This window comes from Suncus etruscus, chromosome 6, assembly GCF_024139225.1.
Source record: "Suncus etruscus isolate mSunEtr1 chromosome 6, mSunEtr1.pri.cur, whole genome shotgun sequence".
Lineage (NCBI taxonomy): Eukaryota > Metazoa > Chordata > Mammalia > Eulipotyphla > Soricidae > Suncus > Suncus etruscus.
In genome coordinates this window covers 57067030-57093238 of record NC_064853.1, presented here as the reverse complement: position 1 = coordinate 57093238, position 26209 = coordinate 57067030, and the positions used below count along the sequence as shown (strand labels likewise).

Genomic DNA, 26209 nt, shown 5'->3' with positions numbered 1-26209 from the left:
AGTTTTCATGAACAGTTCATACCCCTTCAATTACTTGCAGACATTTATATTTCTCTTGCTCCTTCTCATTAATCTTGTGTTTCAGAGTATAGCAAAGTAACTTCAATTTAAAAAGCATGATAAATCAGGGTTAGCAGGAAGAAACTCAGGGAAACTCAGAAGGAAACTCAGTTTTCACCCTCTCCTTCATGATAGTCAAATTCTGTACTTAAGAGATTTCTGGTGAGTTGTTTCCTCTCCTCCCCAGGTATGGCCCCTCTACAACACACACAAGCATTTTTACTGGCAGCCAGAATGTCATTTTCTTCAATAGTTCAGGGAACAATGTTAAAAAAACTCTGATATATAATTCCTATTTTCATTTCTATAAAGGAAAGGGGCAAGGTTAGAGCAAAAAAGAATGAAAAACACTATCCATTTTTACTTTTTATAAATGCTATCCACATACTGCAGACATGTAGAGTCTTATTGTTTTATGATTCATTGACTATAACAATAAGTTTTAAATCAACCTGGATGTGAGATCATAATTTTGAAAAAGGAAGAAGCCTTTTTGGAAAAGATCAGTTATATAGAAACATGCTTCTCTGCCTGCTTACCCAGCTCCAGTTCTTTAAGCCAAACCTTGGCAATGATGTTCACCTCTTGGTTTATGCAGCACTTTCATAGGTCATATATTTCATAACATAATTCATATAATGCTTTGTGATGATGACCCTAAACAATTTTTCTCTACCAACTGAGCTATCCGAGCTCATGACCCTAAGCAATTTTATAAGTTAAATAGGACTAACATTTTTGCTTTGTTTTGGGGCCACACCCTGCCATGCTCAGGGCTTACTCCTGGCTCTGAGCTAAAGAGTCATTCCTGGTGCTCAGTGGACCATATGGGGATCAAACCTAGTTGGATCATATGCAAGACAAACGCCCTACCTTCTGTACTATCTTTCCAGGATAAACATTTTTATCTTCATTTTAGAGATGAAGAAATTCTAGAGATGCTAGAAATGCTGGAGACTAGTCCCAATTAGTTATTTACTGGAGGGATGTGTGTATGTGTGTGCCAGATTATAAATATAGCTTTTTAATTCCAAAGCCAGTGTTTTTTCCATATCATTTCACAAAAATGGTGCTCAGCCATGCTACAGCCTTACAGCCATATGTTACTATTCAATTTCCATGCACTTAGGACTTTCTGCAATGACTGGATCTTAAATAAAACTTCACTTGGCTGTATTCATGCAGTTCTGACAAACAGCAGTAAGGTAGTCATACTTCTTAGCAAGGTAGCTAAGACTGGCAAAGCCATATATTTTTGTAATGGAAAAATGTCTTCATAGATAAGGAAATAAAGTCACTTATCTTGCCAGGATTCATTAACTAAAGTTGATGTTGCTGCTGATGCTGTAGTTAATGTCCCACAAAATCAATCTAACAATACCTAGTAAGGCCTTGTTCACAAATCACACACTATAAATTTGGAGTGCCTTACAGTGACGTCTCTTTGTTAGTAAAATTGCTGAAAACCCTCCTGTTATAAGGCTGGCAAGCACAGGTTAAAAGCTGTGTTTGCGATGGGAAGATACCGGAATAAGAAATGAGCACTTCTTTTGATCTAGATAGGAACACTGTAATGGTGACATTTTGACTTAAGGGTCTCTGAAGCTTTCCATCATGTCTGAGATGCTCAGATGGACTATTGTTGAAGGGGCTCTCTTGCCAGTTTACTCCAAATGAGCGAACTTAAAATCAGTGGGTCACCATTTTAACTGTCAACATTGGGAAATAAGATTTACATCTTATGAAAGCATGATCAAGAAAAAGTAATACTAACCTCATCTATAGCTTTTTTATAGCTCTGAGATTAGAGGAACCCAATCCAGAAGAATCCACAGAAGGAGGGGAGAGTCAAAGGTGAAGCAGCAGGTAAGACACAAAATGGGAATCGTTAGTCACATTTGATAAACACGAAAGGGTGAGGAGAGCTTCAATGTGGAGTGTTACAAATTCTAGTCATTATTTATCACCTCTCATTTCCTTACTTTAAAAACTTTATGTACATTTCATAGAAAAGATGAATCTTCAAAGAAAATGGAAATAAAACAAGCAAGCAGTAACTATTTATGCATTAATTTTCAAAGTTCAAATTTTAGTTTCTAAGTTTTTATTTCTTTCTGTTATTTGGATGTCTGTAGGTCTTACTGATGTTATGCTTTAGTTTCAATTTGTCAGGTTGATTTTTAAGCCATTCTTATCAAATTCTATTCCAGAAAACAGTTGTAGCAAAAAATTAATAGCGAAAACTTAAACCACATATTTAATATTATATTAAATCACATAAAAATAGTATGGGGAAAGGGCAGAAAGCAAGAGAAACCTGTATTTTGCCAAATCTGCTATAGAAGCTAAGAAAAGGCATGCTAATGTCTATCATTTTCTTTTTTTTTTTTTTGGTTCTTGGGCCACACCCGGTTACACTCAGGGGTTACTCCTGGCTACGTGCTCAGAAATTGCTCCTGGCTTGGGGGAACATATGGGACATAGGGGGATCGAACTGCGGTGTGTCCTAGGTTAGCACATGCAAGGCAGATGCCCTATTGCTTGCTCCACTGCTCCAGCCCTATCTTTTTCTTTTCTTTTTTTTTTTTAAATTTGAACATCATGGTTACAAGGTTGTTCATACTACAGTTTATTCCCCACAGATAAGATTTTTCATGACTGAATTACAGTCATACAAAGTACAACAACCTTCACCAGGGCATATTTTCTGTCTCTAATGTCAACAGTTTCCCTCTCACCCTCCCTGATGCCCTCTTCCCTCTCACACACACTCTCCAGCCTGCCTCTGGGCAGGCATTTACTTCTCTCTCTCTCTCTTTCTCTCTCTCTCTCTCTCTCACTCTCTCTCTCTCTCACTCTCTCTCTCTCTCTTTTCTTTTCTGTGTTATGTTTCTTTCTATTTTTTGTTTTGCTTGTGTTTGGGCTACACCCGGTTATGCTCAGGGGTTACTTCTGACTATGCGCTCAGAGGACCATATGGGACATCTTAGATCGAAACACCGTCTGTCCTGGGCAGCCACATACAAGGCAAACGCCCTACCACTTTGCTATTTCCCCGGTCCCCTCTTTCTATTATATTCTCTCAAATAGTGCTAAGGATTAGCCAACATCTAGGGGGAAGATAGGTGAGCAATCCAAGACCTATTCAATTTTTTGCTTGTAGATGTTTCTAACCAACTTTTCTTGATAATCACAATAATCTTTGTTTCACATTTGTCAGTACATTTTCAACTACTTAATTCTGTGGGTTTTCTGCTAAGTCAAGAGCACAAAACTCTGAGAGAAAAACACTCACAGCTGGTCGACTCGGTCTGGTTATGTCCCTGGTTTCTTCTGGTTTCACCTTGGAAGGCTCATGTGGAAGTACAGGTGATCCTTCTGACTTACTGTTTGCTGGAGGAAAAAAACAGAGGGGCAAGAAAGATGATCATTGTCAAAAGTGCTGGTTCAATTTCTGGAGTTCTGGTGAATCATCTCTTGGAGGATGACTCAGAGGACAGTTATTCACTTAGGCAAATCCTTAGTCATGTTTGTGAAAAGATAGTAAATGTTCAGCCAAGCAAAATTCAGCAAATGTAGGTTTGTATGCCAGAAGTCACTAAAAATAAAGGGAAATTAGCAAGTACTACCACCACTGTCATATATTTGAAAAATAATCATGCTAAATGCTTTTTTTTAATTTTTAAAAGTCATTTCTTAATTTAAGCACTGTGGTTACAAAAATGTTTATAGTTGGGTTTCAGTGATTCAATGTACATCACCTTCACTAGTATAACTTTTCCACCAGTAAATTTTTAATAAGATTCATTTTATTGGGGCTGGAAAGATGGCATGAAGGTAAGGCATTTGCCTTCCATGAAGAAGGACAGTGGTTTGAATCCTGGCATCCCATATGGTCCCCTGCGCCTGCCAGGAGTGATTTCTGAGCGTAGAGCCAGGAGCAATGCCTGAGCATTGTCGAGTGTGACCCCAAAACAAAACAAAATAAAATAAAATAAAATAAAAATAAAATAAAGATTCATTTTATTAAAAAACTATACCTTAAGTAACATTACAGTAGTGTTAAACCTTATGTTATTGGTACAGTTACTGCATCACATCACAACCAAATAAAAACACAAATTATAACGAAATATTTTCTGGATTTCACTTAAAATTTTACAAAGTATTAAAGGAAATGAATTGTTTTGTTTATTTAGACACCTTCTTTGCCCTTGATTTAAATTGTTACTTCAACTGAGGCAAGGGAAGGAGTTTAGATAAATGCTTTTGATGCTGATGACTTCATTGAAACCAAAATATAGCACTGTTTTCCTAATTTTAAGTAGAATACAGATTTTGAGAGACCAAAAGTTCTATGGTCATGCTAAAATTATGGGCAGAGTTGGATTTAGTTGATTGCTGTCTTATTCTCAGTTTTTATGCCATACCAATTCTACACCCCACCATACCAATTCTTATGTTAGATTCAATGTTTATTTTCCTCCTCACTTTTAAATTTTGTTTACACCCAACTGTGATCTGGGACTACTCCTAACTCAGTGTATGGAGTCATTCTTGATTATGTTCTAGGTACCATATGGTGCTGGGGTTCAAAGTGGGCCTATGTATGTGCTTAGCCTGCTGGGCTATCTCTGGCTTTGGTTTCCTTTTCTACCAAGATGGTTATTTGACTGGAATCTTGTTGGAAAAGAAAACGCCTCTTTTATTGGTGGAATGGTTTCTTAATTGGGAGTGGTAGTGAATGTTATCTAAATCCTTAAAAAGGAAAAAAAGAATTAAATAGGGGTAAGAATGAGACTGTTGATAAAAGAAAGAACCCTAGAAGAAAAAAAACAGAGAGGACTCTAAAAGTTATATATGTATCTTCTTATGTACATACATTCATATATGTATATGGATTGAGTAGTTATATTCATCTTCTCTTGTATGAGCTTATAACAAAAGCAATCAAAACAAAAGCAATCAAAAGTGGAAGGGATATTTCAGTTTTGCTTTAAAGAGGTCTTGAAGAAACATTCTAGGGATACAAGATTACTTCTTATCCAGAAAACAAGGAGCTGATGTTAAACCAGAACCAGATGACAGAATTAACATGATATGGAGAGTTCAGTTTCCTTTTAGCATGTGCTCTAACTAAGGCTATTTATTAAGTTGCTTGTGAGTGGAAAAGGTAAAGCAATGGCAGTGTCTAAATTAAATACATTTACATTTTCATCAAAGCAACTCTAGTGTTCTTACTAATAGACTTGATCACTGTGACAGAGAGTTTTATGGGACAGACAAAGGCCAGTCTATATCTTAACCCAAGAACTTTGAATACTAAATGTGAACTTTTACAAAATCAATGTGCTCTCATCTTATTTAATCAAAACCTAAATACAGAGATAAACTGTGGTATGTCAAACAAGGAGTCCTAGAAAGATTGATAGCTTTTGTAATGGATAATGTAACTTACAAGTGTATTAATATTTATCAGTTGCACTTAAAAATCTTCTCTTTATTATAGATCAGAACTGTTTTTTAAGGACTGCTATTCAGATTTTGATGAGCTGGAAACAATGTTTTCATCATGTGTAAGCTGGACATAAAATGCTTTGCACAAATCTCACTAGAAAAAACTAAACAATGAAGAGTGATTTGAATTAAGTGATTACTCATTAAAATTCACTCCTTTAATTTGAATAACCAGAAGAATCAAATATAATTTTTGAGTAAAAACTTTGTTTTTAATTTGACTACATTTTAGGTACTATGATTAAGTCAGAGATTTATTTTTTTCTTGAATACATTTGTGTACTATATTAATCCTTGATGAATTTCAACTTTTATTAAATACTTATGAACTATATTCATGGTAGGAAGAGAGATTAAATGCCCCAAAGGGAATACTAAGAAGTACATGACAGACTAGGGAAGTAATAAAACATAAATGCAAATTCAGACGACTACTAAGCTAATATATTTTCAAATCAGGTCAATCTATGATCTTTCTAAAACACTCTGGTATTTGGTGTTTGTGAACAGAGAACAACCTTGCTTTGATGTTACTCATGGTATCTGGTATCTGTGAACAGAGACCAACCTTGCTTTGATGTTACTCATGTTGAACCTATCCCTTAAGAAGTCTAAATGGTTGGGGTAGATTATTAGAATCACACAGTGATAGGCATAATAGAAGCAAAAGTCATAGAGGTCAATAAATATTCTGATTTCCTCCCCTACCTTGTGCCATTCTATCAAGGCAGGAAAACACTTTACCTCGAACTCTGGTCCGTTCACTGGACCCTGCTTGTGATCCTGGTTGAGAGCCTCCTTGGGAGCTAGGCTGGGAGCTAGGGGTGCTGGAGCTGGAGGAACTGCCACTGCTTGTCCGTTGTAGGGGGCTCTCCAAGATGGGCTCAGTTCTCCGCAGGTCAGGGTTGCTGTAAATATAGCAGAGATTTTTTTTTTAAATAATATCTTTAAGCACCAAAACTACAAAGATGTTTATAGTTAGGTTTTGTCATAATAAAGAAAACACCCATTCAACAGTGCAACCTTCACATCACCAATGCTCCCCATCTCCCTCCTCCCCTACCCACTGCCTGTATTTGAGACAGGCATTCTATTTCTCTCACTCACAATCATTGTCATGATAGTTGTTAGTGTAGTTATTTCTCTAATTGCACTAACGAAGAGGATATTAATAGTATGAACTACCTTCTCAGATCATAATGCACTGAAATTAGAAGTGAATTACAAGAAGACACAGAGGAAAAACTTTAACACCTGGAAATTAAACAGCTCACTGCTGTATAACCAGTGCATCAGAGAGCAAATCAAAGAGGAAATAAAAAAATTCCTGGAAACAAACAAGACTAAGACAAATTATCAGAATTTGTGGGACACAGCAAAAGTGCTACTAAGAGGAAACTGTATAACTTTGCAAGCACTCATCAGGAAGGAAAAAGTGGCCTACATAAATAATTAATGTCACAGCTTATAATACTGGACAGTGATCAACAAAATAAATGAAAAAAATAGGCAGATAAAAACATAATAATAAAATAAATAATAAATATAATAAATAATAAAATAAATAAACAAAAATAATAAAAATAATAATAAATAAGAGCAGAAATTAATGAATTGGAAATCCAAAAATTAATCTGAAAGATCAATAAAAAATAAACAGGATTGATAAACCACTAGGAAAACTTAACAAAAATAGAGAGAAACTTAATAAAACAAATTAGAATGAAAGGGGAAGATTACTACAGATATTAAAGAAATTCAAAGGTTAATCAGACTACTTTGAGAAACTCTATGCCACAAGACAAGAGAACCTGGGAGAAATGGATAAATTATTGAACTCATAACCTCCCCAGATTGAACCAAGAAACATCATAATAAAATGTCCTCTAATGCTTTCATTTCTGTGGTGGTTTTAAGAGTATCAACTGTATACCTGGCATACTGTACTGAACTGAGTGTGAGATGCTTTATCAGTAAATAAGAAATAATAAGGGCCCTTCCCGTTAGAAACTTATACTATAGGCTATCAGGCAGATTTCAAATTAGTACCACTATAGCAGCAACTAAACCAAATAATTTTTCTTTGGAAATACAAGAACCTATTTTGTGGTATTGGTTGAGTTAGAAAAATTTTCAAATACTGCATTTTAGAAAGCTTGGCTGGTTGCCTTGGAAATCTTATATGTAAAAAAAGTTAACATGCCACATAATTTATTAATTTTTATTGAATGTATTTACGTCATTACAATTTCCAAGGTAAAAGGTTGCTAATCCAACCAAACAGTAAAAGTGACTAAGAAATAATAGTTAAATGGTTAAAATTTAAAATAATTTTAAAATTTCTTCATAATTTTATGACAGTCATATGTGTAGTATTTCCCAAAATATTAGCTGATTAAACAGGAACTAATTTTAATTTAGAGAACAACTAAGATGATATATATACATTTAAATATCCAAAAATTTTTAATATTTCATAAAGAAACAATCCCAACCCTTAATTTCCAATAATGACCTTTTCACCTTTGCCTTCTTTTTAAACAGTGCTTGAATTATTTTATCTATTAATAGAGTTCAAAAATTTAGACATCAATTTCTGAAAATTGTATTATAAGCAACTGTATTGCAGATTAAAGTTGATGACAAACTAAGAATTGCAATTATTCTCAGTGTGTGTACTGTTATTATTGTAATATTTGTAGTATTAAAAAATTCTATCAAGAGAAGGATGTCTGTTAACTCTGACTTTCTCCCCTGATGGTGTGATGTGATTATTGGATTTAGCTAATTGTATAAATGGAGCACTTCTTTTAACCAAACCTTTCTATCAAGCACCTACTATGCAAGTCTGGCTGGAGTAGTATTAGGGCTAGAGAAGAGCACAACACCCAGAACTGATAGTTAAATTATAAAATATCCTAGAAATTGGGGTCAGAGCGGTGGCATAATCTGTAAGGTGTCTGCCTTGCCCACACTAGCCTAGGACGGACCGTGGTTCGATCCTTCGGTGTCCCATATGGTCCCCCAAGCCAGGAGGGAGTTTTGAATGTATAGCCAGGAGTAACCCCTGAGTGTCACTGGGTGTGACCCAAAATCCCAAAATAAAAAATTCCTAAAAAAAAGATACACAAAATGAATACACTAGGTGATGAAGAAAGAATCTACATGTGAGTTTCAAATATTGCTGAAGTTTGGGGAATAGAGCCTAGAGAGATAAGAAGAGGGAGAAGAGGGGCCAGAGAGATAGCATGGAGGTAGGGCATTTGCCTTTCATGCAGGAGGTAATCGGTTCGAATCCCGGCGTCCCATATGGTCCCCTGTGCCTGCCAGGAGCAATTTCTGAGCCTGGAGCCAGCAATAACCCCTGAGCACTGCCGGGTGTGACCCAAAAAAAAAACCAAAAAAAAAAAAAAAAAAAAAAAGAAGAGGGAGAAGAGCTTGACTGGGCCTTGGAGGTCTGACTAGGGAAAACCTTGCAAAGACAAAGGGGTATTCTTAGAGCTGGCTGGTGCAGACAAGACCCCCCCCCAATAGAGTATCACATCTGTAGGAGGTCCTGGGAGAGAAGATCACCCAATAGCAATGGTCAGTGAAGCCTGGCACCAAAAATGGACTTCCAAGGAAGGCACAAAAGCAGGCAGCTGTCATCCTGGCTGATAAGTCCTGGGCCAGGGCTGTCTTGGTGGGCATGTGGTATATGGTTTAATACAACCATTTGGGATGATCATGCTTCTCTGAAGCAACTCAGAACCTTACTGTGAGAAAACTAATTGGATCCCTTGAGCACTAAATTCCTGACCTGGATCTCATTAGCACAAGCCCTCCCCACTGAAGCTAACCAGTGAGGGTGCTGATCTTAATAGGTTGCTATTTTTACTGCTAGAGACTTTAAAATGCCTCTTGCTTTTTTTTTTGTGGGTAAAATATGTGCATTTTTATAATTATCACATTGTCTGGTTTTCTCTTCCTTATTATGTAGCAATATGATTTGCTTTGTGGGCTAGAGTCTAAGACAAATGCTCTTATAGGATATCAATTTAAAGAAAAATTTCAGGAAAAAAAAGGTTTCATGCTTCTTTATAGAATGAACTGATTTTCAGATGAACCTATTAACTGACTTTCATTTCCAAATGTGTAAAAAATCGTATGCATTTTCTTAAATAATGACTTTTAGTTTAGACATTTGCCAACCTGCAAATGATACTCTTGGCTTATAAAACACTCAATAAAGTGAAAATGTGGCAATAATTTCACTTGGTTGAATCATAATTTTTCAAATCAGAATATTCAGGTTACAAAATTATTTGTTGACTCAAATAATTAAACCAAGTTTATAATTAAAGTTTTCTGTATGTTTGTTCTTAAACATAAATTTAAATAGTATGTTGTGTATGTAAACATTTTTATGGGATTATTATGTTACTGACCCTACCCTGATAGGTGATTGTGCCCTACCCTAGGGTGTGACCTGACATTCTGCTCCCACCCTAGGGTAATACCTGATTCTGCTCCCACCATTGACTGGTATCTGATCCCACCATTGGGTGGTGCCTGATTCTGGGGCATAAAAGCAAGAGTCTGTGGAAGGTGAGGGGCTTTTGTCCTGCGGCCTATCCTTACGCCTTTTGGCTTTGGCCTCTTCACGGAATAAATAGCTGTTTTCTTCGGAAGCCTGACTGCCTGTTGGCCTTCTTCCCGCCGCATTCACCTCAGAACCACCGGCTAAACAGGGTAACAGACGTGTGGTCCAAGCTGGAGGAGAAAGGCCTCATCCTCCATTCCTCCATCAGTCAACCTCATCAGGGGCTGATTTGCAGCAATAGTATATAGGATTTTTTTTAAAGAAATATCAAATCACAATAAATCAAATTTGGATTTAAAATCCAACAATCACTTTGAGAACATTTGGGAGTCCAGGAGCAAGTAATAAGTGCCTAGTGAACTTGCCACCAGAGCTCTGCTCAGCTGCACAGATGTGAAAATGGAAAGCTGAACATCAATTAGAGGTCATGGTCACTGTGTTAGCAACAGATGTTTGCCACCTAAGCAGGGCACTGCTGAAGGCATGTGTACTATTCCTGGAAGAGGAAAAGTGTTCGGGATATAAATAGGATCCTTAGACCAACTACCTTTGAAATGTAGTTGAAAATAAGAATGCTTTGCTTTTGCTTCTTGTTATAGACATACATGTACACATACTTTAACTCATTTTCCATTCAGACTATCAATAAGTTTATTAAATACCTCACTTCTCAAAAAGTACAATACATCCTATATGACATCTTGTGCACAGAAATTGTTTGACTACAGAAAGCAAAGCCTGGACTTCTTTTTTTGTTTGTTTTTGTTTTGGGGCCACACCTGGTGATGCTCAGGGGTTACTCCTGGCTATGTGCTCAGAAATTGCACCTGGCTTGGGAGACCACATGGGATGCTGGGAATCAAAGGAGGTCCATCCTGGGTCAACCAAGTGCAAGGCAAACACCCTACTGCTGCACTATTACTCTGCCCCCAAAGCCTGAACTTCTTAAACAATAATTAAGCTGTGCTTTTTTTTTTCTCATTGTGTTAGCACAACACTGGTTTATTCTTAAGTTTTCTTAGCAGCTTTTCTGCCAGTGGTGTTCTGGGAAGTTAGGTTTCAGAAATATTGAGACACTTTTTTTATGTATTTAATTTCTATGTCTGAGATACTTGTTGATAGTGTGTGGTTCTTAGGACTGAAGAGATAATACACCAGGTAGGCCACATGTTTTATTATGTATGCTGACTGAGGCTCAATCTCTAGCATTCCATATTGTCCCCTCAACCTGCCAGGAGTGGTCTCTGAGCACAGAGCCAGGAGTCAGCCCTGAGTATAGCTAGGTATTGCCCCAAACAAATAGTGTGGCTCCTAAGTATGCAAAAGACAGAGGAGAGAGAAGCTCTACTTCTTGAAGTATGTTCATTTACATTCACCACAAGGGAAACAAGAAAGCAAGGCCATAAATAGTTTATAGATTATTCCTAAGTAATACATGTTTCCTCCTAAAGCAGCATATATAGCATAATCTTTGAATTAGAAATCCTGGATAAATTTTAAAGGCCATATGCAGCCTTTAAATCGTAAAGCATATCTTCAGTACATATTTGATAAACCAAAGAAATAAAAAACAAAACAAAATTTCCTAAAATCTGTTCATGTTCACATACGTGGTTTTTCCCTTCAGTTCTATTCTAGTTTTGCTAATTTGTTTTCTCCCTTGAAAAACATCTCAGAGAACTGAAGGGATGACCAAATAAAATAAGGAATATTGTTTAGGAGTTTATAAGAAATAGTAAAATATTACTATTTTTAATATAGTATAAGTAACATATTTTATATTATCTGGTTCAAGTAATATATAGTTTAAGTAATATATAATAATATCCTTCTAAAGGATAAATTACCTAAAAGGAAATTTTTACTTTGAATTGGGGGGCTCCCAAGTAATGCTCATGGTGTCTGAGGGATAATCCCAGATAAATTCAGTCAACAGGCCACAGTGTTTCAATGTGATGTCCTGAGGATGTGAATTTGCTAGGACTCTCCAGTGCCAGGGACTATCAAGTACACCTCAGCTGTCTACGGGTATTGCTGGAGGTATGTAGGAGTAAATGTGGTGCCCAAGTTCAAAGTCAGTCAACATGCATGCTTTCCATGTTGAGCAATCAGGAATGGCAAACAGTTTTTCTTAATGATTTTACAGATGAGTATTTTTCTGACAAATGGTTCAATAAAGTATAAATGGTACAAAGAACAATAAGGGCTTCATTGGGACCAAAAGAACATAGTAGAGTGGTTTTGTTGTTGTTGGTGGTGTTATAGTTATAGACCAAAACCACATGTCTTTGTGTAGATCTTCTTACCCTTTTCCTTTTTACAGAAATTCACTATTAAACTGAGATGGTCAAGATGTTAAAAAATGGTTTGAAAAATGCTTATGGTTCAGGATTTTTTTGATTAGGTTTCTATTATGAGATCACCAAGTAAGGATCCTGGGATAAAAGGCCATCCAGATGTTCACTGACCCAATAGTCCGATGCAGCTGCATGAGTGCATGTAAATGTGACAGCAGACGTGCTAAAAAACTAAGCTTTCAAATGATTAGAAATAATAATTGCTAGTGTTTCAGGCCATTAAGGTTTAGGGTGGTTTGTTTTAAGGAAAAGTGGTCTAAAGTTACCTCTATCTATTTACTTATCACAGTAAGTAAATAAAATCCTGAAGTTTTTAAAAATGAAATCGAGCTTGGAGCTTCCCATTTTCAGTGTTACTCGGAAGAACAAGAAGCAGCAGGGACATTTGGTAGGGCAGTTCCTCTTGGCAGGGATGGGAATTCTCCTTCTTCCTCTCCCCTTTGCCCCTCTGATTCCAAGGTAAATTATTATTATCACTTGGCTCACTTCCTCCCTAACTCCTTTGTAAGCAGAAAATGTTAGCTATGCTACAAAGTCTGCATTCTTTGAACAAAGTACAATATTCAAGTGATTTCGATGGAAAAGCTCATGTTTCACAAGTCACTGACTGACTATAAAGTGCTAACTATTTTGCATCCTCATATCATTAAACTAATGCTTCCCAGGGAATAAAAGATGCTTTGTATTTGACTCATAATGATCATTCTCTTTTTTTCTCTTTGGTTGATAGAAATAAAAATACAGTTGAAATGGTGTTTGATCCATGGGATCTACAGTTCTAAGCAATGGAATAAATGACCAGAACCAGAGGGCAGGGTTCAAAGGAGAAAGAAAGACTGATAATTGAAGCCTTAGAGCTACTTAAAAGAGGACTAAAGCTTTCAAACTGGCAATCAACGGTGAACACTCTTCTGGTTTCCTGGGCCCATTACACCTCACTTTCTCAGGGCCTCTTAGTATCACCAGCTCATGAATCTGATAAGTGGCTGGAGTTAAATGGCTCCTTCAGAGCTTCGTGCAATTGATAATTCCGCTCAGAATGGCCTTGCTTCTCTGCCTTGCAGGATTTATGTTCTTACTACAGTTCCAACTTATTTATGGGCTGACCTCTTCCTATGGCTTTTCATGGGAAGAGGAAAATTAATGCTTTATGCTCAGAAGCACTCTACATTTTTAAGGATATGTACAAATAAATATGACCTTCATTTCCAGTCTCTTTCTTACTAGGTAGGGCAAGTTTTTTTTCTCACTGTGAACACAATGAAAAAATAAGACAGTCTGCCCAAGCTCATCCTTTTTATAGTCTCAACAGAGGCCATTTTCTATTTCAGTTAATTCTAAAACAGGGTGTATTAATCACGAAAAATCCGAGGGAAGCTTGATGAACTACAGCAGAAAACAGCATCTTTTACCATATAAAATCTGCTCAGATACTGATAGTGAATACTTTTCTGCCTCTCCTGAGACTTTTACCCCACTATTTGTTGGGTGCAACTTCCTGACTGCAGGAATATATTGTACAGAGCAACCATGGAAATAAAACTGTTTCAGTGATCCTTAAAAACTAAAGTGGAATTTTTTTTTAGAATAACAAGTCTTTTGATAACTTGTCAGACTATAGAAGCTTTGTAACTGATCATTGTTACATTTCTTGAACAATTAATTAGCAACATTCTGTGGTACTCAGTGCATTTCTTGATTTGTTACTAATAATATTTAGTTCAATCATTCCATTTGGTCTGGTCTCTGCTCTGATGGTTTGGGGCTACAGACCTGTGGTATCAATAGGGGGTGATAGTATCAGCTATTCTGTGGGTACAAAAATCTAAGGATGCTCGTCGTTTTTTACAAAATGGTGCAGACTGGCATATAATATGTATGTCTATATGCGTATTTTTTTCTAAATGATCTAATTCGTTAATACAATATGAAAGCTATGCAAATAGTTGTTAAAATGCATAGGGAATAATGCTAAGCAATGAAAGCCTGTACTATTGGTAGTTACATATGCAACTATTTAAACCAAACCTTTTATTTTTTATTCTCCAGTTGAATTCCTGAATCTATAGGTATGGATGATCAACTATAACTGTAAAATTCTATAGCCAGACTTTTATTTGTAGTTTTACACTGCAGTTTTTAAAACTGTCACATAAGATATACCTGATTGGATTCTGGATATCTTATTCGTACAATTATTTCTTCATGAGTTCCCACTGTACACTCATTTTGTAAAATGGTACTGAAGAATGAAAGGTCTATAGTCTGGTCTGTGAAAGTTGACACTCTGAATGGCAAGTCAGCATATTTTAGAAGTTAAAAACGAACAGTTAATTTTTAGGAAAGCATTGGCAGAAAATAATGACAAAGGAAGGGGAGGGCTTTCCTTTTCTTTATCTGACTCATTATCCTTCCCTTACCTTGCTCTGATGGGTTGAGATCCTAGTCTGGGTCCTAGAGCATTACCATTTCCAGGAGAATTCTTTCTGGCTAATGCTGGGGAAATAGAAGTTGTTCTTTGAGGCACCTGAAAGAAAACCATTATTCATAAATATTTTAATAAAATAGTATCCTTTGGTTCCTGCAAGGAAAACAGTCTATTCTTTCCAAATAGTTGCCAGAAGTTTTAGTAACTCTCAGAAACTGTACAGAAAGAAATGCCTTTAGTTTTTCCACATTATTTTCTAATAATGTGATTCACTGAACTTAAAGAGTTGACATTTTTGTGTGCGAGTGGTAGATATCAGAAATTTAATTTATATCTTCTATTTTTTTCTTTTGTTTCAATTTGGGAGTTGGGAGTTTGTACCTGTCAGTATGTATTCAGGGCTTATTTCTATCTCTGTGCTAAGTGATCACTCTTGGAAGTGCTTGGGGAACCATATGAGATGTTGGAATCAAACTGGGGTCTGCCTCATAATGCATACAAATCTTCTACATTCCCTCTGCTTCAGAAATTTCTTTAGGGTACCACTAACTCATTTGATCATTGGAAAATGCATCTAATGAGAGTCAGTCAGCTATGTTGTTATAATTTAGACTCACATAATGATTGATAAAGAGATAAAGATATAATGGGATTTGGTCACAAGCTAGGCTATCATACTAGAATCTCAGGCATAAGTCATGTGAGTGAACTTAGAAAAATAATAGTGATCTTCATCAATGTTGAAATTATTAATTAAAAATTAAAAATCACTGTGCTTTAGAAGGTAAATTTATAAATAAAATGTAAGTCAGTAGTAATAGAAAAATAGTCAAAGGGTCTTCAGAAACACTATATGAATATAATATAACTGAGAGGTATCACTAGGAAAATCTGTCATTATGTAAAATTTCAGAATGCTGTCTCAAGAAACATTTTAAACAAAATGAATGGGAATAGGGAAAGCAGAGAAAAGTGTACTTTATAAAATTAATTAAGAAATGAAAATATATATCTCATAACAGTTAATTAGGTCAACTGGTGCTTCAATTTTACTTACTTTTTGGCATTTGTTTAAAATTGAATTTATTATTTTTTACCATTGAACACATTTATATTAGTGCTTTTGGCAAATATATTGGTTTAACATTAATATAAAATGTACCATTATGTACGTTTTAAGATACAGACTAGAAAGACGAGTTAAAGTAGTAAAGTAGAATCACCAATTTAGTGTTTTTATAGCTATTTTCCCTTTTTTTAATTTTAAGAAGTTAATGAATTAAGACTCAAAATCTTTCTATTTACCTAAAAAAAAAAAACCTCTCAGGTTCTTTTCTGCTTTCATTTTTTACAGATGGACCAATAACTTCTATTTGTTGCTTCTCCAGCTTTGTATCTGCTCCTCTGCATATTCTATTTTCAAAACTATGTTTCAAGACTATTCTATGCTCCCTAAATAATCTCATTTAGCAGAAAAAATGATTAACAAAAAAGATAACATTATCTTTTTATTTCTCAAATAATATCAATTCTACAATGATATCCTTTAAAAAGAAGATAAGGAGAATACTTGCAACACAATGTGTAAAAAGGATTATCTGTTGGATGGAAGCAACAATGGCATGGATGTCTGGAAACTGTGTGACAATCTATTTGTCATTGGTTCTATTCTGAGCACAGGAGAAAAGGAAATCCTGAGCTAGAATGAATCTGATGCAAGTTTCTCAGTATTTTGAAGAATTTGCAAGTTATTTATAGTGAAATGCATGCCCACATTCCAGAACACTTAATGGGATGAATAATAGCTTAGAATAAGATAACAAAATCATAATAAGAATAAAGATAACATTATTGTTAACAATAAAAAAAGAATCCAAATCCAGGATTGATTTGCCCAGTGAGATTAACTGGTTATTTTATCCTACACTTTTTTTCCTTAGCAATTAATTAATTGGAATTAAATTACAACTTGGCCTAAGTAATTTTTTTTTTTGGCTTAAGGAATTTTATAAAAATGGTTCCACTGAGTGATAGAACAGCAGGGAGGGCATTTGTCTGGCATGAGGTAGATCAGGGTTTGATCCCCATCATTCTATATGGTACCGAGAGTCTGCCAGGAGTGATTTCTGAGTGCAGAGCAAGGAGTATTCTGAACACTGCCAGGTGTATCCCAAAAACCAAAAACAATACAAAACAAAACAAACAAAAATGTTTCCACTGAAATATTCTCAGAACAATATTTTCTAAACACCTACAATCTGGTTTCACTTGTGGTGTCAAAATAATAAATCATTACTTATTAGTTGGAGTCTGTAATTTATCTAAAGATGGAACCAGTCATCCATGAAAACACTTATTATTCCATTTTTAATATATTTAGCACATAACTGTTTGGAATATTTGGGGTTAAGAGTTCCAAATATTACTATAAGATATATGCTACCAAGTCATTTCATCTTCATGAGCCTCCATTTCTTTGGGGGTGAAACAGGTCAGAAATGAGAATAATAATTCAAGACTGAATAGGGAAATGACAAAGGACCAAAATAAATCTGAAATAGAATGTCATATTTTTTAATAACCATAAAATGTCTGGAATAGGAGTACCAATCAGCAATGATCATATGAAGATAAGACTACCTCAGAAATACTACCTTTGGTGGAATGTCTTCTTCCTGTCGTAACCAAGAACTTCGGTCAAACTTTTCAATACGAGTAGGAAGAGGAGGGTTTTCAGAGGTGGGATCCGAGTTCTGCCGTGGCATCTCAACACGATGAGAGGTCACGTTCAGAGCCTCCTGAAAGCCTGAAAGGCCCTTGGTGGGCTGCTCATGCACTGACTGTGAGGCGGTCAAGGCAGGTCCCTGGGATTTGACAGCCACCAGATGTGGAATCTAGACATCAAATCAACAGTAGAGCAGAATTAAGAGAAGGAGAAGCAGTTCCATTAGTTTATCCAGCAGTCATGATAATGCCATTTTAGGGAACAAGACTTAGAGAAGCAGGCCCTTCACAACTGTCCACAGTAGGCTTTTACAGTTTTTCAAAATTTTCCTTTTGTGTCAAGTTGAACACAAAAGGTTCTTGCCTAAGAATCAAATGCTGGTTGTGGATAGCTAACAAGTCAAGAGATAATATGATGATACTACTACTAATAAATTTTAGTCAACATTATGATCTATTCAGCATCACTTCTAACATCAAAATATTTAATGATATTAAGTGTATATGTGTGTATATATATAAAAATATGTATATATATCAGGAATTGAACCCAGTACCTCATACATCTGAAGCATATATCTATATACATTACCAGCAATAACCAAAATATATGGAATAAAGCATAAAACACAAAACTACTTTAAAAAGCCCCCCTACCCCCAAATAAAAACAAAAACTAAATCTACTAAAGAATGAAATAATTAGCTGTCACAACGAGTTGGTGTTTATTGTGTGAGTTTATTGCTTGCTGTTTATTGTTTTGAGTTGCTGTTTATTATGTGAAAGTGGAGTGGTATTTACTTTTCTTTTCCAAAAAAGTTAAAAATAGTGTTCTTACAAATTTTACATAACAGACCTGCCTGGAGAACTTGTTCAATCACAGACTATCATCTCCTATTCTCATTTCCAGCTTAAAATAGACTTGTAGATCTAAAATGAATCTACATCTGCATTTCTAGCAAATCCTGGCTGCTACTGCTATTGCTGGTTCAGTGACCAGACTTTGAGAAACAGTGATTAGTGAACACAATTTTATTGAACCAAATCTATGGAATTATTCTTGGTTTCAGGAAATACCAAGGACCAAAAGTTACTATTATAATTTATACATATCAAAGTATGTATAATATTTTATTGTGATACACAAGGATATTTATTCTCATCTCAGAAGCTCTTCCCTCTAGCTTTCAAATTTTATAGATCCTCTATGTTGCTATGTTTCCTACTGTGTTTTAAATTGCTTGATCCTATGCCTGTATCTGTGATATAATTTCCTGAGATTTTAGTTGTATACCCTCTTGAAATGCTCAATAGAACAAAGAGACACTGTACCTGGGGATCAACTGGTCTGAGCATAGGGGGTGTCCGAGCAGGCTGAACCCCACTGATACTGAAGGACTCTGACCTTGGGGGCAGGTTAGGATCAGATATCCTGTTGGCAACTTTGTGAGGCATGGCAGGTGAACTCTGTCGGTTGAGTCTTGACCGTTCTTCTACCTGAAAACCAAAAATATAAAGGCATTTAATGAATTGAAGCCAATTTATTTCTTAGTAAGGATTTTCTGTAGTCACCTGCACAGTCATTTTTCTGTCCTCTGTTCAAATCATTTTATAGAGCCCAAACTCTCCATATCCATTCTGCATACAGAAGTCTTTTGAAAAAAATGATGTTCTCTTTTGTCTACATAAACACTAAAATAATTCCCACACAGAACACTACATTATCACTCTTTCATGATTCATTTTCTATTGCTATTTTAATCAGCGGGGCATGGAGACTGCTTAAGAGATAATCTTGCAGCTATTGGAATATCCTCTTATTGACACAACAAATGGAACCAATGAGGAGGAGAAAGGTAACTATGGTAGACATTAAAATTGCATAGGGCAAACAGAAAATTGCTTCGAGTTGACTCATGAAATAATGGAGGTGTGGGGGGGTAGGTGGAAAGCAGGAAGGGTTGACAAGAGAAGGAGTCTGAGTGTACTAACCCTCCATTTCTTCAAAGCTTCCCTTGATAGGCAAGTGGGCGTTTGGGATGGCTCACTCAATGAGCCTGGTCATCATAAATAAACTTCCTGTATTATTTTCTTCTTCACTCTTGAACAATCTTGATTTTCAGTTCTCTCTACTGTCTAAATATATTTCTCTTCCTCATTCTTTCCAGTTCTAGTTGGGACTTCACTGTCTCCTGCTCTCTTACTTCTTTTCCTATGTCCTCTCTTACTTCTTTTCCTATGTCTTCATATTTGATTTCACTTTACCTTTGTATCATTCTAGATTTCTCTCTTCATTGACTCTTGGTTATTTTATTTCTAAGCAGAGTCTTTTTTCAGCACCCCCAAAAATAACCAATGAGAAGTGTTCCTATAGAAGTACTAGGAAATACCCATTTCACTGGTGAAAGTTACCAGTGAAAGTCATCTTAAAACAAGTTTTCAATAATCACAATTTTTAGTTTAAAAATTAGATAAATTAAAAAAAATTAGATAAATTAGACACTGCTAGACATAACTTAAGGTATTTAACAAGTTCAAGTCTTTGACTCTTTTTCAAGATTTATTGTACATTGTCTTATTATTTTAAGGTCAATTTGACAGCTAGTTCTTTAGAAAGAAAGAAAGCTTTAGAAACCTTCTAGAGTCATGTACTTTCACCCCACTCCACAAGACCCTGAAACGTGAATCAATAAGTTCTGGGAGAAACTATTTACTCAATATCCATCTGATAAGGGATTAATGTCTAAGATAATCTATATTAGAAAAAATATCTAACCCCATGTATAAAGAGGAGAAGAATAGAAATTTTTCAAAGAAATAAAGATTACCAAAAGGCTCTACATCATTAATCATCAAGAGATATCAGGATATGTCAAAATAACAATGTGATATCATCTCACACCATAGAGACTGGCACACACTGAAAAGAATAAGAACAACCAGTGCTAATGCAGATGCAGAGAAAAATGGACTCTCATTCACTGCTGGTAAGAATGTTGACTGGTCCAGTTTTCTTTCGAAAAATAATATTAAATACTTAAAAAAAACTAGAAGTTGAGCCTCTGCATGAACTAGCAATACTGCTTCTGGGATTATACCCTAAAGACCCAAGAACACATTACAGAAAAGACATGTTCATTCCTATGTTCATCACAGTGCTATTTACATTATTCACAATAGCCAGAATCTGGAAACAACCTAAATGTCTGAAAACAGAAGAATGGATGTGGATAAAGGAACTGTAGTGCATCTATTTAATGGGATACTACACAACTGTTAGGAAAATGAAGTCAAGAAATTTGCTTATGAATAAAGAGAATATCATGAATGAAGAGTATGTCGAGTGAAATGAGTCAGAGGAATAGGGAAAGACATAAATGATCATACTCATTAGTATGATAAAAATATTGTATGGTAAAAATATCAAAAGAAAATAGAAATGAGGGCCAGGAGGATTGGCCCATTATAGGAAGATTGCCACAAAGGTAGAGAATAAACAACCACAATGATAGTTGGAACTGATTATTCTGGATGAGAATTAAGTGCTGAAAGGAGGTAACATGACATGCATGATACCCCTTCAGTAACAATATAGCAAAGCATATTGTCTGAATGTAAAAAAAAAGTGGGGGGATTACAGGGGCCATGGAGATGGACAGAGAAGACAAGAGAGGAGGGTGAAAAGGAAACTGGGGACATTGGTGGTGGGACATGTATAGTTGTGACAAAATGGATGCTGGACATTGTATGATTCCTGACAGAGGTAATGTGATCATTGATGCTTCCACCATGGCTGTGCAGGATATGTTCAATTGACAACAATTAACCTTGGTTTTAAAATTTCACATCCCAGAAGCTTGCCACATACAGATTAGGATTAGTTGCAAAAACATATATAAACCAAAGTATGCAGAATTTATTTGCAAAGTATTACACAAGCAAAAGTGATTTGGTTATTGCATTGAACAAAAGAAAAGAACAAAGCCAGCATAGGGATAAGATCTAAAATAAGAGGCAGCCCAGAAAAGGCAGCAGTAGATCAACCATTACTGGGATGTACAATGCATTATTAGACTCTGTAAAGAAGGTAACTATCTTCCGGCCATAAAATGAGGCCCCCCACTTTTATTTTCTCTTTTCCATGGAAGATCATTAGTAGAATAAAATATGTGCAAGCAATTTTCACTCTATTCCACCTGGCACCATTCAAATCATTGTTGCCTGAGTTCAGGAATTCAAGAAATTAGGACGAATTTTCTGATAAACACCTCGGCTACACAAACTACATAGTCTTTTGTTACACTCAGGAGCCATACATATTCTGAGAAGAAAGAATGCTTGTCATTATTACTGAAAAATGTCCCTAGATAGTTTTAAACATATATACAATACATTAAAAATAGCAGTAAAAAATCCTGCTCTAAAAGACTTCACCTTGAACAAAGAAAACATTTTTGAACTAAGAATTCTTTTGGCATCTGCCAGCAGCAAGGATCCTATAAAGGATGCATCCTTGCCTGTAATGGAACCACATACCACCAAGGCCCTAAAGCTATCATTAGAAATGAACAGGACAGAAAAGGAAGGCAGGACAAAATTGAACAAATCAGAGAAATCACTTTCATGAATAAGTTTGTTTAGTTGCAATAGCAGCTCATGGGCTTGCTTACATGTATATAGATATTATTAAGTATTTCTAGGCACTTATTCTTTTTATCAATTAGTTTCCATACTATCATTATTATACTTCAGACAATATCAGTCTAAAATATTATATAAATAATTGATTGTTACTTTCTACAATTTTTTTTGACTCAATGTAGAATTTCCTTAATTGGAGGTTCAAAATATAAAAAAAAATCTATGAGAGAAGGGAAGCAATAAGGTACCTATATACTTGAGTATAAGCCTAGTTTTTGGCACAAAATTTGTGCTGGAAAAACCTGAACTTGGCTTAAATGTACATAGTCTCCAGCTGTATTCTGCCATCTGCTGGAGGGGATGTGCTTCATCTCAGTCCACAAGTTGGGGCTGAGCTGAAGAGGTTGGCGGCTGAATTGAACTGTATGCCACTGAACTATTTAACCTACAATATTCTGTGCTTTGTTTGAGTGGTGATGATAGTATCTGCGAATTCATTGATGATGACAATGTTTATGCTGACACCCTCACATCAGATACAGCTGACGCTCTGTTTGGACATACAGATGATGATGATGAGGAATCCAGTTTTGAAAAATTTTATCCTTTGTGATTTAGCTTGTTTACCTGTTAAACTACACTTTTCTGCACTTTATTTAAAGTCTTAAAGTTATTGTTGCTAGTTTACAGTTTTTCTTTAGCAATAAATATTGAAAAACATTTAACCTATTGATTCCTCAATTGTTATAATTGTTTTGGGTATATATTTTTATTTTTGAAATTTACCAGTGGCTGCTGCATTTTCCATCTCTGCTTATATTCAAGTCACTATGTTTTCCCAGCAATTCCACTTCTGGGAATATACCCCTGGGGCCAATAAAAGAAAAATACATAAAAGACATTTGTACTTCTATGTTCATTTTAGCTATGTATACAATAGTTAAAATATGGAAATAACCCAAATGCCCATAAATATATGACTAGATAAACAAATTATTATAATATACAATGGAATATATACACAGTGGGATACTACTCTACCACAGGAAAGAAGAAAGTCATGCAATTTGCTGCAATGTGAATAGATTTGAGGGGCAAGAGCAATAGCATAGTGGCAAGGCATTTGTCTTGCATGCTGCCAATCTGGGAACCTGGGTTCAATCCCTGCATTTCACATGGTCCTCTGAGCCTTCTAGGAGCAATTTCTCAGTGTAGAGTCAGGAGTAACCCCTGAGCACCTCCAGATATGGCCCAAAAATAAAAAATAAAGTGAATGGATTTGAAGAGTATCATGTGAGTCAGAAGAAGAATGAGGGCTATATGTTTTTTAAAAAAAATCATTAACAATATAAAATAAAAATCTTTGTAAAAGAATATCAAATACACAGTGACAATAGAAATAAAGAGCAGGAAAACTGGTCTTCACTAGGAAGTGTGTCACTGAGACAAAGATAGTGATAGAATAAGATAGGAAGGTAATGCTAGGACACTGGGAGAGAGAAAAAGTGCCTGCCACAGAGGCACCCTTGTGGGGCAGGAGGGAAACTGGAGACATTGGTGGAGAGTACTAGATACTCCTGAAGGAATTGGTATTGGTATAATGTATGCCTGAAACTCAATCACAAATAGCTTTTAACTTTATAATTCATGGTGATTCAATAAAAAGTTAATTTAAGACAAGATATACACACCTTTGTTCATTGTTACATTTAGTAGAATAGTCAAGATACAGAAACAACCCAAGTGACCAACTACAGATGAATTGCAATCTTTCAGGGGTATATTTAATAATATTTTATTATTTGTTCTGTGGAGTCTATGAAAGTCTGAAATAGTCTTAGGAGCTAATACAAGGTGAAATGAACATAGTCATGAAGAAATTCTTTTTTTTTTTTTTCTTAACTGGATGGTTTAATTGTTTTGTATTTGTTGGCAGTGCTAGAGTAATATATCAGTAACTTTTACATGTTTATTATATTAGATACTCTGAGCCTGTGTTCATTGAACACACATGATTAGTAGTTTTTCCATAGGTAAAGCTACTGGAGGAGAAGGTTGATCTCCAAGGTGGATGATGTCAAGTTCTGGAGGACATCTTTGACAACAGATGAGAGAAGCTCATTAATAAGGAATGCTTCCAATGTAGACTTGTCTGAAGATAAGTACCTTAACTACTTTTCCAGGACTCACTCCCAATCAAAGAAAAATATAGAGTCCTTGTGAGTGGTACACATAAATTTTTGAGGTGAACTTTTCCCAAACTTAGATACAAAATGAAGAAGTATCCTCTCACTAAAGAGGTAGGTGAAGGAGATGGGAAAGGCACAAGAACTGTTCATGTGACAGCTTAGAGACTACAGAGGTGAAATACCAATAGGATCTGTGATGACAAAGGCCTTGTGAACTACATAGGAATATCCTGGTTACTATATTTAATTTGTGTTTTTTTAATAGTATCCAATATTTTAAGAGCACATTCACATATAAGATTGCTCAGGAGCCTCCCTCTGGAGAGGAAAGGTGTCAGGGAGGGTGGGGGTATGTGCCTCAGGAAGGCTTCAGATTTATTCCAAAGTTATATAATCAGGGAATGCAGGAACTTTAACTGAAATGTTTTTATTTCCACCTAGGTTTCTCTGAAGCTTAGTCTTAATAAGCAGACACTGGAGAAAGGGAAAAAGATTTATATAAACTCTAAGTGATAATCTGTAAACCTCATATAAAATAATTCATATAAAGATTTTAAAAACAACTCACTGATGAATAGAGGAAAAAAGTGAAGAAACTTTCATACAGATCAGACAGATAAAATTAAGCCTCTTAAGCCTGTTTTTTTGCTGAATAAAATCATAGCCATCTAATTAACATGCATTTGAGAGAGAAAATGATAGGGAGATAAAATTTCATAATAATGTCTCATGTAAAATACATGGAAACAGAACATTCTGTAACTGATTTTCAGTGGTGCAAAGAAAAAAAAAGGCAGTGTTGTGGAGGAGTGGTGTGTATTGAGGGAATAGAGGTAGCAGGTAACACCTGGAAGATAAAAGTAGGCCTAGATTACAAGCTTTTACAAGGAACAGGAATCTTGTTTCATTAGAAGAAAAAGGAATGAAAACAAAAGGAATCACCTCTAAAAAATTGCAATGAGAGGATTGGAGTGATTAGAATGTGGGGCAACTAACTTGTATCCGGCAGGCTATATGATCTATATGATGAGCTATCAGGAGTAATCTCTGAGTGCAGAGATCCAGGAATAAACCCTGAGCACTGCTGGGTGTGACCCCAAAACAAACAAAAAATTACAATGAGAGAAAGAACTTTAAATTTTGCTGGTGTTTGACAAAATTTTATACTAATGCTGTGCCATGAATCTAATTTTTATCCTAATTCAAAAAATAGTAGAGATGTGGAAAGGAATGAGAATGCTTCCACTTCTTCTGTGACTATAAAGACATTATTGCTGTTGAAAGGACAAAATCATAACATCAATGTCAGTGTGATATTGAAGAAATATAATACATTAGTCCAAAAAGAAAGGGAAGAGTTCAACAAGATTTGCAAAACATTGAGCATTTTCATTTGTCTTTACAACTGCCAATACATTAATGAGAAAGGCAATGAGAAGTGCAATGATGACTTATGTTTTTATAAAATGAAGCAACAAAAGCACATGAAGCATAACAGCTACACTGCTAATGAAAAAATGCTGATTTGGAATAAGGAGGAAAAGTTGATGGGAAAGCAATTAAAGGAGAAAATAAACATTCTTCTAATGAGAAGGTATAAAGTTGAATGAGAAAATAGTGGAGCATATAGTAGAAAAGACTGAATACCACATAGGATTATAAAGCCCAGATATATGTCACTGAAGACCAAAAAATGTCATATGTGCCTTCT

The 26209-nt window shown here is 35.5% G+C and overlaps 1 protein-coding gene across 4 annotated transcripts in view; it reads right to left on the bottom strand.

Moving 5' to 3' along the window:
* TNIK (TRAF2 and NCK interacting kinase) overlaps window positions 1-26209 on the bottom strand; it is a 420827-nt gene that overhangs the window by 40036 nt on the left and 354582 nt on the right. For 3 of the 4 annotated variants that reach the window (XR_007496767.1, XM_049775216.1, XM_049775218.1), the window contains exons 16-21: window positions 19001-19165; window positions 17599-17838; window positions 14937-15043; window positions 6322-6485; window positions 3356-3453; window positions 1835-1858 (exon numbers count right to left, since the gene is read on the bottom strand). Coding sequence is in view for 3 of the 4 variants with exons in the window: in XM_049775216.1 (XP_049631173.1) it covers window positions 1835-1858; window positions 3356-3453; window positions 6322-6485; window positions 14937-15043; window positions 17599-17838; window positions 19001-19165 (798 nt within the window). In the remaining variant the exon portion in view is untranslated. The remainder of the gene's footprint in view (window positions 1-1834; window positions 1859-3355; window positions 3454-6321; window positions 6486-14936; window positions 15044-17598; window positions 17839-19000; window positions 19166-26209) is intronic. The other variant, XM_049775217.1, reaches the window with a different exon arrangement.